The sequence below is a fragment of the Armigeres subalbatus genome, chromosome 2, assembly GCF_024139115.2.
Source record: "Armigeres subalbatus isolate Guangzhou_Male chromosome 2, GZ_Asu_2, whole genome shotgun sequence".
Classification (NCBI taxonomy): Eukaryota; Metazoa; Arthropoda; class Insecta; order Diptera; family Culicidae; genus Armigeres; species Armigeres subalbatus.
Window position 1 is genome coordinate 111,657,914 of NC_085140.1, and position 13,923 is coordinate 111,671,836.

Below are 13,923 nucleotides of genomic sequence, written 5' to 3' on the forward strand. Positions count from 1 at the left end.
CCACAGAATAATAGGCTAAGTAGGGTAGAATAAATGTAAGTACACTTTTAATTCACTCCATTTTAATGTTTCGTAAGGCTGAAATTTGCTTCTTGGGTTGGGATGGCTCAATATTCTAATGAGTGGTTCTCCTTGACATAGAACCATTTTGTTGCCACAGGTCTAGTTGGGGATCGGGGGACCAAGACCTGTGTTTTCTTTCTTCTTCCTTCCCTCTTTTTCCTTCTTCCTTCTTTCTTCTTCCCTTTTCCTCTACCTTCTTCCTTCTTGTCTGCTTTCTTCCTTCTTCCTTCATTCTTCTTCCAACTTTTCTTCCTCCTTCTTCCTTCTCTCTCCTTCCTTCTTCCTTTTTCCTTTTCCTTCTTTCTTCTTCCTTCTTCATTCTTCCGTCTTCCTTCTTCCTTCTTCATTTTCCCTTCTTCTATCTTCCTTCTTTCTTCTTTATACTTCCTTCTTCTTTTTCCTACTATATTCTTTCTTTTCCTTACTTTCTTCTTCCTTTTCCCTTCTTCCCTGTTCCTTCTACCTTCTTCTTTCTTACTTCTTCCTTTTCCTTCTATCTTCCTCCCTTTTCCTTCTTTCTTCTTCCTTCTTCTTTCTCCGTCTTTCTTCTTCCCTATACCTTCTTCTTCCTTTTTCCTTCTTTTTTCTCCCTTCCCTTTTTTTCCTTCTTCATAATTCCTTCTTTCTTCTACCTTCTTCTTTCTTCCTGTTTTTTCGTTCTTTCTCCCGTCTTTCCTCTTTATTCTTGTTTCTTTATTTTTCCTTCTTCTCTCTTCCTGGTTCCTTCTGTTTTCTTCCTTCTTCCTCATTCTTCCTTCGTTCTTCCTTCTTCCTCTTACTTCTTCATTCTTCCTTTTCTATCTTCCTTCTTACTTTTTCCATCATTCTTCTTCCCTCTTCCTTCTTCCATATTTCTTCTTTCTTCTGTTTCCTTCCTTCTGTCTCTCGTCTTCCTTCTTTCTTCTTCTTTCTTCCTCCTTCCTTCTTTCTTCTCCCTCCTTCCTCTTCTTTCTTCCTTCTTCCGTCTTCATTCTTACTTATTCCTCCTTTTTCTTTCGTTCTACGTTTTCCTCACTTCGCACTACTCACTTCTCACTCTCCAGTTCTCATTCGGCCTAATGGCTATTCAGCCTAATGACCGTTCGTCCTAATGACCATTCGGCCTAATAGCCTTCGGTCTAATGACCCAGCATATTTTTAAATGTATTCTAATACGTTTATATAAGTACTAGATATACGAACAAATAGAAAGAATTGTGAAAGTGCGTGATTCTAGAATTATTGTGTGGTGATTAACAGCTTCAAGCAATGATTGTATCGAGAACTGTGATGATTTTCAGGTAGGTAGGTGTTTATATGATGATACCGTTTTGTAAAAGTGGAAAATCTTCGGTTCAGTGGTGTAGCAACGAAGAGCGAATGTTCGGAATCTACATTTTTATTTTCTATAATTGGATCAATTAGGAGTGAAATAAATGGTTGAAAAATATTGAGTATTGTGCGAAATAAATGGGATACTTTTTTTAAATTATCAATCATAAACCTATGGCTTCCAAACAGTGCAAAGCCTTAGTTTTCTATGTAGTGAGCCGGTAAGGGCCGATGTCCACGTAGCGGTTTTGAACTTGCGTGCACGCGGCGTCCACGCATTTGCGGTAGGAAGTACCCAACATCACATAGAATCATGCACACGCACTTGCGTTAACGCGGCATCGACTCGCGTCTCATTTGCGGCGAAAGCTACCGCAAAGTCACCGCTTTTCCCCACAGGAACGCAGCGTGCACGCGAGTATTTTTGACATTTATCTATTCTTTTCTTTCCAACAAGATTTCTAGTGGGAAAATCTGCAGAAAGAATCTGTCAGAGCGAAATCAAAACAAACAAAAATACTTCGCAAATCAGTTCATTTTGGTTTCGCAAATTAGTTTGCAAATAACAAAACGTTTCAAATCTAACTTCTTTAAATAATAGTGCTAGTAATAGTTCGGAGCAGCAAGTGTTTCTATCGCTCCTATGTTAATACCAGCCGTGATCAACACACCTTGGGAAAGAAGTGACAAGCAAACATCCCAGGCTGGCGAATAGTGTTAAAGTCAACTGAAATATGTGCGCGATAGTGACGTTGATTGTACCAACTTTATCAGAATAAATTGATTTCCGAACAGACGGCGATGTGACAGTTTTGGACTGAATGACGGAGCAGGCAAAATACAACCAACAAAGTGTATTCCGCGGGACCCTGTATAAACCAAGGCAGGCGATACCAGTTCCATGGGAAGAATAATAAATGTAAGTTCGATACCGAGATTCCTATATGTTAGCTTTTCTATTGCTGATAGATAAACATGTTTTTAGGAATGTTGACGTAAGGATGTCGTCAAACAATGTGGATTGCAATTGCAAAAAGAAGCGGGACCACATTATGAGATGGTGGCGAGCCACAGTAAGACTCCGGGATCAGTGCGACTCTTCTAGTATTGTGGGCAACGCTATTGCGACGGACCGTATTGCAGTGGAGTGAAAATCGGCTGCAGTATCTGACCAAAATGTTTAATAAACTTTTATTCCAGAACAAAATGATTCGTCCCTATTTAGCTGATAAATTAAATTAATAAAGAATCGTACCCCAAAGACAACATATGATGGATTCAAGATAAGCATAATTGAATGTGTGGATCCACAATTATTCAAGATTAATCTACCCCTATGAAGTAATAAATTTAAGTTGGAAATAAAGAATAAAGAACATTATGAAATTATAACAATAATATTTATTATAATTGTAGAAAATATATTGGGATAAAGCAAAGCAATGTCAAATTTTTGCCTCTCTGTATTGAAAACGTGTTTTCGGATTGTTGGCATGATTTCAATTTCACAGCTCAACAATTAATTTCGGAAGTTCGAACTTTTCATTTTAGAAGTAGATAATGGGTGACTTTTAAATCGACAGTTAATTGATTTTTCTATACTCTCTACTAGATAGTATCAATGGAACTTTTTATTTTGGGATAATACTGAGTTACTTGTTCTAGTCTTGCATCAGATAGGTATGTAAAAGCTAATGACATGTTTTTAATAGCATTACCCATTGATTCTTGTTCAGAGCAATGAGCTTCATTCAAATCAAAATCAAACTTTTAAATTTGTAATTCTTTAAATATTTCACGTTTGATGTCTTTATGTGAATCGATAACTCGATTCATATTGGAACAGAATGGAAAATGACAAACTGACAACAGCTGGCAGGCGGATGACATTTGGCGTGACAGATTGGTTTGACGTTAGAAGTTTTGCGGCAAATTACCACTTGTCGTGTGCATTCATAGCCTGATTCAACGCCGAGTAACGCTGCGTCAACGCAGCTTGAAAAACCGCTACGTGGACATCGGCCCTAAATAACTGTTTTTTTTTACGAATTGCCCAATACTTTGATATGCTTTGCACATTCGGTTCTTGATTCTTTATTACTCAAACAATAAAATGCCTTCGAATGAGTTTAAATTGTTCGGAGGCGAGCCAGCCTGGGGCTGCAAGTCTCCTTAATAAAGCTAATAAAAAAAAAGAGTTTAAATTTGAACTTATTTGTTTATCTATGTCCAATGAAAATTATTTCTCTTTGAAAAATAGAAGAAATTCATTCAGTGTCAGAAAATGTTCACCTGCTGTAGTAGTAAAAATCAGACAAAGTCATGATTTTTTTTTAAATTTTTTTTTCATATAAATATTTTTTATTGCTGGAATACAAAAGCATAGAGAAAACAAACTTATCAATTGAACATTTTTCGAAAAACAACTTTAAAAAAATCTTGTACAAAAGTTAAACTGGTGAAAACATTTTTTCTCTCTTTTGTTGAAATAGGTAATTACAGTCGATGTTCTATATCTCGATATCTCTCCCTAATCTGCATACATTTGGGCTTTCTATAGCTCGATATCCTCCCTATCTCGATATCTCTCTATCTCGATATCTCTCTATCTCGATGGGTCCGGTCATATTATGTTCAGGATTCCCTCTCCTTATGTCGATGTGTTCAAATTTTGAGGCTACTAGACCATCTTTGGACAACAACAAACACATCAACAACAGGAAACGACATTTGCTTTGTTGTCGTTTTTCATAGCAACGAGCCTTTTTGAATCTAGTACCCATTTCAATTTTCCTTCCATTGCTCGGATCTCTCCCTATCTCGATGGTCCCTTCAATATCGAGACGTGAAGAGGCGACTGTATATCATGTTTTACTTATTAAACGCATTAATTTGAATGGCCATGTAGGATTGTGAGGTGAAATTGATTTATCCTATGCTTTATCTTCGACATATTTGCGTTTTTTTCACTTAACCCATTTATTTACCCACTTGCCCACTGTACCTTACCGAAGAAATGGAAGGAAGGGTGCACGTAAAAAAATTTAATGTTGTTTATTATTAATATTTCTAATACTTTTTTGCCAAAGCAGGCGCTTAATGACATGTATAAGAAAAAACTTATTAGTCACATACATTCGGAAACTTATACTTTTCATTAACTTATGAATGTTATTAGCTTTTTGATACGGGATCATTCATTAGGTGGCATTATGAAGAGTATAAGAATTTTCGAATGGTTTTTTGCCATAACATATAAGGTTATTTTTTTACGTGTGTATTGTAAATTGACAATCAAAATAAATATAATATTCAGTAGCCCTAAACCACCCTAAACAGAGGAGGACACATACCTGTGCTACTCTGATGCTTCGCAACCGTTGAATCGAAATGAACTGTCTTCTTCGCTGATAGACATTTTTGAGCAGGTGTCGATGTGTGCATAACACGGCGGTTGAAACTCATACAACTCGTTATAGGTTGTAGTTTGAAGGGATTTTTTTGGCCTTCGTCAGCTGACGCAATGCCGTTCTCCACCGTTGAATTAACTGTAACGCTGGTGGTCTTGGTCGTAGTCGTAGGTGTTAAGACCGTATCAGGTGTGCTGGAGTCGTGCCACGTTAGAGGTTCGTTTTCCAGCGAATCATTGAACGAGAACACCGATGTCTATAAAAAATGATAAAATAATATTTGTAAGAAAAAAAAAAAAAAAATATATATATATATATATATATATATATATATATATATATATATATATATATAAATATGTAAAAATGAAATGGTCTGTGACTCTGTGTTTGTATCCGCATAACTCGGGAATGGCTGGAATACCATTGCTTCAGCAGATATGTTCGTTATAATTCCCAATGGGTTTATATATTTCCTCACGCGAAAATAAAGTAAAGTTCAATAAATCGTGAAAAACTAAAATTGAGATTCATATTGAAATTACGTATGGGCAGTTCATAACGCACATTTCCGCCTACTATGCTGAATAATAGTGAACATTTAGCATGCATTGCATTTAGAACGTGTGAACTTTCCCTTACTTTTGATTTTAAGACAGGTGATAGCTCTTGTGTGCTGTCAAGCGTTCGAATGATGCAGCCTACAGTTTCTCTTATTATGACCTGAGACTCGTCTGAAACTGCAGCAGAGATATCCGAAGTAACAGAGATCACTGCTTTTCCAGTTTTCTGTTCTGACGATTCCTGTATATCCGTCGTCACACGGTTATTCTTGTTTGAAGATTTGGTTACCAAAGTTTCATCAAATAATTCAAGTGAACCTGAATTATTTTGTTCGTATCGAACGATGCTTGGGGGGGTCCGTGGCATCTCTAACTCGTCAACACACTCTTCTAAACCGACAGCAGTGGGTATTTCCCAGTCAGCATCAAAGGATTCAAGGAACCTGTCGATAAGCTGTCTTTTGGTTGCCCATAACAATTGATAGCGCCTTAATTTCTCTGGACTGTCAAAATAAATTGTAGAAGAAGTGAGCGTGAGACTGGGCGTAGGCTGCGGGGACGTTATGGGCCTAGGCGATCCGTTGACAATCCACCTGAACGATGACGGTTCATTGTCATTCGAAGAATCATCGCAATGTTCAATCTGAAAAATAAATTATTTGTTACAAAAAGGGATATTTTTTAAGCTAATTTTTGCAAATAGGGGGAATGACGGCTTTGGCAGGTTTTGTTCTATTATTGGCAAGGGGTTTTTTTATGACTGACTAGGCTCAAATTTGGTCAAAACATTCTTTGCATATCAAAGAATATTGTGGCCAAATTTCATAAAATTTGGTCGACAAAAACCCCCCTGCCAATAATAGAACAAAACCTGCCAAAGCCGTCTTTCCCCCTACATAGATGTGATTGTTGACCGAACACAAGGCAGAGGTACACAACACGGAATTGGTAATTGTAAAAAGGGAATACCACGCGAAATAAAGGAACATCAACACGAAGCACTGGCTACTACGTCTTTATTCGTTAAACAATCGACGTTAAACAACAAACTCGAAAAGAGAGAATAAATCAATTTTAGGCGAAACGAAGTTCGTCGGGTCTGCTAGGAGCAAATTAAATAAATTGTACAATAATATCTCGATTTTATCATCCCCCTAGTGAATTTTGGGGTGATAAAATAGGAAAAAAATTTCAATTTTTTCAATTTCGCAAATATGAATCAGTTTATGCCTTGGAAAGGTAAAATGCGTGATTGGCACCCGTTATTTCTTGTCGAAAAGGCTTAAAAATCTTTGACAGGTACTCAGAAATGATTTATAATAGATCACAGGCGATAAAAGGTGGTAAAAGTTTTTTTTTCATGAAAATCAATGTTGTCTGCGGTATAATTTACAAAAACAAAACCGGGACGTGATAAAATCGGGTCGAAAACGTGACAAAATCGAGTCGACACTGTATTTGTTCATTCAGTTTTACGCGTATTACGGGATCCTGTAGGTACAGACTAGACCTGTGCGCCGCCGCGCCGCGCCGCCGCCGCCGGTGGTTTTACTCACGCCGCCGCCGCCGGCGATTTTGGGTCGGCGCGCCGCCGATCATAATTTTGCCACGCCGATGACTAATCGCAATAAAAAAAATCAATTAACTTGAGTCGAGTCGAGTAAAATAAAAGACACTGGAGATGGCCTTACAGAGACGAAATACGTATTTGTAAGACAATACAACGTGCATGGTGGAATTGATTGGAATAGTACTAAACTCGTGTTATGATTGTTGTTGTTAGTTAGTTGTTAGAATGTTGTTGAGGTGAAACTCGTCAGAATTCAATTTCAAATTTACCTCAAGACAGTGTGGTGACAAACATTGGATAATTAATTGGTTGGTTGAATAGTTGTGAATTTGAATTAGGCTGTATCTAGTAGATTTAATCTACTAAAAAGAATAATACAAAAAATGTTTATCTGGTCTTTGGAATTCGTCTAAGCCAAAGCCTAATTCAGTCGGGCACCTAAATCTGTAGGCAGTGTTGTCCTACACTCTGTGCAAAAAATTCTGCTCTTTGATTTTACTCCATCCAACGATTTTACAATCTTAACTAAGTAAGTGCAACTAATAGAAGGCTATTTGAATTTTCTAAATGTCCATCGTTTAGATGGAGTAAAATCATAGAGCAGAATTTCTTGCACAAAGTGTAAGACAACACTACCTGTAGGTGACTCGCAAATTATGTTTGTTGTGGCACATAAGCTTTTGTGAAGGCTTGAAACCACGCCAAAACCACTTGGTATATTTCCTAGTAGATTCCTCCAGATATTCCTCTGAAAAGTTTCAATAAAAAACCTTAGAAAATTACTTTATCATAATCTTACGAAATTTCTCCGAAAATTTCTTCAGTATTTTTTTTAAGGATTTGTTCAGAAAATCCTTTACGATTTTCTTCAGAAAATTCCTTATGGAATGCAAACAAAAAAATTGTTTCAGCTATTTCTACGAAAATGTTGTTAGGAATTCCTTAGGAGAATCGTTAAGGAATTTCTTCGGAAGTTTCTTTAGCGATTCCTCCGGATATTTCTTAATAAATTTCTCAAGAAATTCCATTTGGAGTTTCTTCAAAAACTGTTTAGCAACTCTTCAATTTTTAAAGGAATACCTCCTCATGAATTTCTTCGACAATTATTCTATGAATTCTTCAAATAAATTCTTCCAGAGATTGCATAAGGGATTTCTTCCAAATTTTCCTAAAGAATTCCTTCAGAACTTCTTCCAGCAATTCTTTTAAAACATTCTCCGAGAATTCTTCCAGAACTTCCTGCAGGAATTCCATCGAAAATGATTTCATTGGTTCTTTACGAAATTCTTTCAGTAATACCTTCGGATTTTTTCAGAGTTAGTTGTTTAATTTATTTGTTTTATTTTTCCAAAAATTCAATTAGCAACTCCACCGAAAACTATTTAATTATCTAATTAATTTTCAATTGATTTCCTGGAATACATCTATAAAGGAATCCCGGAGGCTTTTCGAAGAAACCTTTAAAGAAATCCCTGGTGATATATCCAAATGAATTCTTGGTGGAGTTTTTTTTAGATTATTCAAGGAAATTTTTTGAGGAGCTCTTCAATGAATTTTTGGAGAAGTTTTTGAAGAAATTCCTGGAGGGTTTTGTGCAGAAATTTCTAAATGTATTTCCGAAGGCATTTTAAAAAGAGAGCCTGAATGGATTTTCGAAAATAAATCCCGTTTGAACTCCTTTAAGAGATTTTGAAAGTATTTCTAAACAACTTCCCACAAACCACGTAGGCCGAATTTTCACATTTTCAAGTCAAGTCTACATTCCAAAAAGTTTGTCGTAGAAATTCCGTAGAATTTCCCGATTGATAACCTTCAAAGTTTCCAGGTAATACGCCAAAGAACTCTGCGTGATAATTCCGATATTTTACTTGATTTTTTTCCATTCCTTTGAAATCTCAAGATTTTTTTCTAAATTCCAAAAGTTTTCCCGTTAAAATGTCGAGTAATTTTCCGTGAAAATTTTGAATTATTTCCCATTGAAACCATGCTAAAGGTTTTCTACGATATTTTGACATTTCTCTTGCAAAGTAGGAGCGATTTCCTGAAGAAATTTAAAAAAAATCCTACGGACATTCCAAAGAGTTTTCCAGATGATTCTCGGTGGAAATTATGGAGGATTTCAGTTGAATTTGTGGTGAATTTATCTTAAAAAAATAGAATAAATTTTCATGAAAATTACAAATGCTTTCTTACAAGAATTGAATTTTTTTGTTGTGAAAATTCAGAGTTTTTGGTGGGAAATTCAAATAATTTCTCGTGAAAGTTTTCAACAATTTCTTTTTCCATCGAAGAACTGCCGAAGAAATTGCCGTTAAATTTCGAAGAAATTCGCTTATATGTATGTCCAAAGAATTCCTCGCGAAAATTCCAAGAATTTCAGAAAATAAGAAAAATCTCCCGGGGACTTCCCGGAAAATCTTCAAATTTTTGAGAATCCAAGTTCCAAAGAATATCTTTTGAAGTTTCCAAAGACTTCTTCTTGGATATTCCAAAATGCTTTCTTTGTAAATTCTAAATAATTTTTCGTCGAAGAGCGACATAATTCCCCGTGGAAATTCTAAAGAATCACTTGTAGTTTCTAAAGAAGTTCCTGCCGAAAATCTAAAAATATTTTAGTAGAATCTACAATGTAATCAATTTAATCCAAGTGGAAATTTTGAATTTTTTTCGATTTTTTTTATGGAATACTTTGGAGAATTTTCCTGCTCAACACAGAAGAATTTGCTGTTGAAATCATGATATTTCTAAGCCGTAGTTCAGTCTATTACTTCAGTGAAATTCATAAGAGATTCGAGAGATTATTTTGGTAAAGTCTTGCAAAAAAACGGAAAAATCGAAAAAAAATATCAAACAAGTGAACTTCGCACAAAGCTGCTGTATGAAATGTTTTCCGAAAAAAAAAATAAAAAAAAAGTCTACGTAGACTTTTCGTTTAGGGGAGGAGGCCCCAAAACGCCTTTTGTGGTTTCACTCATATTTACTGTCAGTAAGATGTCCGTAACAAAACTAGATCTAAAATTATGTAGGGTAGGCGAAAAAAGTTTCAAAATAGTGTATGGGAAGGTCGGAAAAACCGAAAATTTCCACATTTTGAAAAAACATCTAACATTTTGGCGAGGCAAAACGCCCTAGTGGCACTAGCCTACAATGTACTTGCGTCTCCACGCGCTATCCATACCAGAATGCTGATTCGCCGACGCGTGGTGCTTTGTTCCCTAGGAGCTGCCAGCTAAAAGGCGTTTTGCCTCATGAGTTTTCCGGCAACAGAATACCACCACTTTTTTGAAATGTGAATATTATCAATATGGTTGAGATTTTTGAAAATTTTTTAATGTCATCAACTAGCTTAGCTATTTGTTCAACTGATGCATAATGTAAAAATACCCATGAATAGCGTTACAAATAAGACAATAAAGTAGTGTTTGCTTAGCTAGGGCATTTCCCAACCCCCCTACCCCTACCCCCGCCCCCTTCGTAGACTGACGTAGACTTTTTAGAACCCCGTCCCCCTCAAGAGTCTACGTGGTTTATGGACAACCCCTAAAGGAATTTCTGAATTTCTGAATTTCCGGAGGAATTCTCAAAGGAATTTATGAAGAAATTTCTAATAGAATTTCAGAGGAAATGTCTACTGGTGTTTCTGAAGTGATTCCTAGATTTCTCCAGGATTTCTTTGGCAATTCTCCAAAAAATCTTATGGAGATTCGTCCAGGAATTCCCTCGAGAAGTTCTTCAAAAACTCAACCGGAAAAGAATTCCAGAAAGTCTTTCAAAAATTCTCTCAGCTATATTGGGAAGATCCATAAAGTACGTCACGCAAAATTTGGCGATTTTCAAACCCCCCTCCCCCCTTCGTCACACTTTTTGTAATAAACCTCTAAAATTTTTTTATGAGTCGTCACGCTGCTCGAAACCCCCCTCCCCCCTAGGAGCGTGACGTACTTTGTGGATGGCCCCATTCTGAAATTTCTCTCAGAAATTAGTTCGGAAAAAATCCTTCAGAAGTTTGTTTAAGAAAACCTTGGGAAAATCGTTAAGGTGTTTTCCCGAAAATTCCTCAAGAAATTCTTCTAAGAACTCTTTTGGAATTCCTTGAAAAGTTCTAGGACGAACTTTCCTTAAGAATTCCTGAACAAGTTCCTGAAGAAATATCCGTAGAAGTCCCTGCATGTTTTTTTTTTTAAAATAACTCCTGAAGAAACTTCTGACAGTCTTGAATATCTCCGGAAATTCCTTTGGACATTCCGTCAAAACTTCGTTCAGAAATTCGGATATACCTTCTGAAAATCCTTCTTTTTGAAATATCTACAGAGAATGTCTTAGGAGTTCCTTAGGAAATTGTTTCAAAATTCAAAAAAAAAATCTCTAGATTTATTAATGGATTACTTCGGAAATTTCTGTCAGCTTCGGAATTTTGCTTTGGAATTTCTTTGAAAATCAATTTGATATTCCTTCGGAATTTTTTTTAGTAATTCCTCTAGGAGTTCCTTAGCAAGTTCCTTGACAATAATTGTTCCTGGAATTCCCATAGGAATTCTTCCAAAACTACTTTAAGCAATTTAATAGAGAATTTCTCAGGGTAATCCTTTGAAAATTCCTCCAGAAAATTCGTTTGTAACTTCATGAAGCTACCTACAGACACTGACAAAACTAGCTCTGTACACATCGTTGATTCGTCCAGTCGTCCTGTACGGCCATGAATCATGGACGTTAAAAGATGCAGATTATCAAACTCTCAAAGTGTTTGAGTTGAAAATACTGTGCTCAATACTTGGCAGCTCGGTGGAAATGGTAAATGGAGCAGACGAATGAATGAACCACGAGTTAAATCAAGTATACAAAAATGCAGACATAGGCAGGTTGATAAAATAAGGCAGATTACAGTGGGTTGGACATGTAGTGCGTATGCAGGAAGAGAGACCAGCAAAAGAACTTGCAGAGAACCTGGAACAGGACGTTGGCTCTGATGGAAGCAGCCGCTGATGCATTTTGAAAATACTGTTAGGAATTCCTTCGAAATGTCTGTGGGGATTTGCTCAAAATTTTCTTAAAAGTTTCCTACTACACTTCCTACACTACTTCAGGAATTTTATCGGAAAGTCCTTTAGAAAATTCTCTTAAAAATTAAATCAGAAAATAGTTCATTCTTTAATAAATTTCCGAATGAATTCCTGCAGGTATATTTTATGTTTTACTAAAGGAATTTCCCAAAGAGAAACTGAATGGATTATTCTTTCTAAAATAGAAAAATTCTGCAGACATTGTCATAGGATTTTACGAAGGAATTCCTAATGAAATTTACTGAGAAATGCATGTATGAATTAAAAAAACTTATTTTCAGGATTTTCGGCTTTCAGTCACATGAAAATGTTGATAATTTCAAATCATTGCCAACGTTTCGATCCGGGGGTTTGGATCTTCATCAGGGCTCGAGATTAATCAACCTCGAGCCCTGATGAAGATCCAAACCCCCGGATCGAAACGTTGGCAATGATTTGAAATTATCAACATTTTCATGTGACTGAAAGCCGAAAATCCTGAAAATTTGCAACTAATCCAGTCGAAATCCCTTTAAAAACTTAGTTATTTTGAGATCAAAACGACTGAAGTGTATCTAAATCCTAAATTGGAAATAACTTTTGAAAAAAGTTATTACCTATTTGTTCTATGACACCGAAATCTAATTCACAGAGAAACAGACGTCTCACTTAGGGTCTGTCTCATTTGGAGAATTAAACTGAAATTAAACTTGAAAGTGACATTTCAATAATTATCGAATAACCCTGTTCGCAGAGCAAGAATACTTTTGACAGATATCGAATCATTTTGCATCGATGCCTTAATGAAATTGTTCGGTAGCACCAGCCATTCTTATGACTGGGTTATTTGCTAATTTTCGAACTGTCACTTTTAAGTTTAATTCTCCAAATGAGACAGAGCCTTAGGGGTCACGAAAAAGTGAAGCAGGATTTATTGTTAAAATTTGATCAATCAATATAGTGGTAATTCAAATAACATTTTGAAATCAAGTATTAATTAGTATCGCCGGCAATTGACTATTTTGAATGTGTTGTTTGATGATCGGCAAACGCAGAATATTGCAATTTAAATCCACTGAAGTCGGTTTTTATACGGGCGATTCCTACTGTGTGAATCAAGCCGCGTTAATCCAAAAATCCACGGTAAAATTGATTATTTCAGCCATTGATTTTTTCATCCACGCCGGTTCACGCCGCCGCCGCCGCCGCCGATAAAAGTCAACGGCGCGCCGCCGTGACGCCGCCGCCGCCGGGGCAAAAGTGACCACCACGCCGCCGCCGCCGATTATATGACCGGCGCACACAGACCTTATTTTCAGGGCAAGGAAATGCAATCCTAAACTTAAAAATGTGTGTTCTGATTTAAATTATCTGCAAGGTGGTGTATTTCTGTTTAATTATGCAAATATTATATTGTTAGTAATAGTCGCACACTGCTAATGCCGTATTTTACCCTAGATTAAAGAATCAATTTTTTGACGGAAATAGCGCTCGCGGACCGCAAATTCAGTACTGTCGTGAACCTCAATGCTACTTTACCTGGTTTGGAGCGGTATCGATGCAACTGCTTATGTCCTCTTTTCTCGCCATTTTTCACTTAACTATTATTTTATTTCAAGAACTATTTCTTTTTTACTTTTTCCACGCAACACAGCATTTCCACCGAGCACCACCCAGCTGCCAGTGCCACCAATGCCAGAAAACCGTTTTTTTCATTTTTCAACAAAATAAATAATTCAATCAAGAAATCACATAAAGGTGCGCCTTGAAACGTCTGAAATCTCAATCAAAAAACATACAAGGCATCTGTTTTTCAGTGCAGACAATCCGACACACGCTAATCTGAAACAACCCAGTAGTTATTCCTAAAAATGGGAGTTTATTACCCATTTTTGAGTTTCATTTCATTTCTAAAAAAAAAGTGAATATTCCACGTGTTCAAGTGACTTCACGGGCAAGTTCACTTC

General features: G+C 36.4%; 1 protein-coding gene and 1 long non-coding RNA gene across 4 annotated transcripts in view; one reads left to right on the forward strand and one right to left on the reverse strand.

Moving 5' to 3' along the window:
* The window catches only part of LOC134210676 (uncharacterized), a 29,501-nt gene extending 15,805 nt beyond the window's left edge, over window positions 1–13,696 (reverse strand). Inside the window, exons 1-3 of one of the 3 annotated variants that reach the window (XM_062686861.1) lie at window positions 13,496–13,693; window positions 5,427–5,990; window positions 4,728–5,040 (exon numbers count right to left, since the gene is read on the reverse strand). In XM_062686861.1, coding sequence (XP_062542845.1) covers window positions 4,728–5,040; window positions 5,427–5,990; window positions 13,496–13,546 — 928 coding nt within the window. In that variant the 5' untranslated portion in view covers window positions 13,547–13,693. Of the gene's footprint in view, window positions 1–4,727; window positions 5,041–5,426; window positions 5,991–13,495 lie in introns of all 3 variants that reach the window. The other 2 variants (XM_062686860.1, XM_062686862.1) reach the window with 2 other exon arrangements.
* LOC134214949 (uncharacterized) lies at window positions 1,844–2,769 on the forward strand. Its single transcript, XR_009979982.1, has 2 exons — window positions 1,844–2,293; window positions 2,360–2,769. It is a non-coding gene; the product is annotated as an uncharacterized LOC134214949 (long non-coding RNA).
* Window positions 13,697–13,923: the final 227 nt, after the last annotated feature.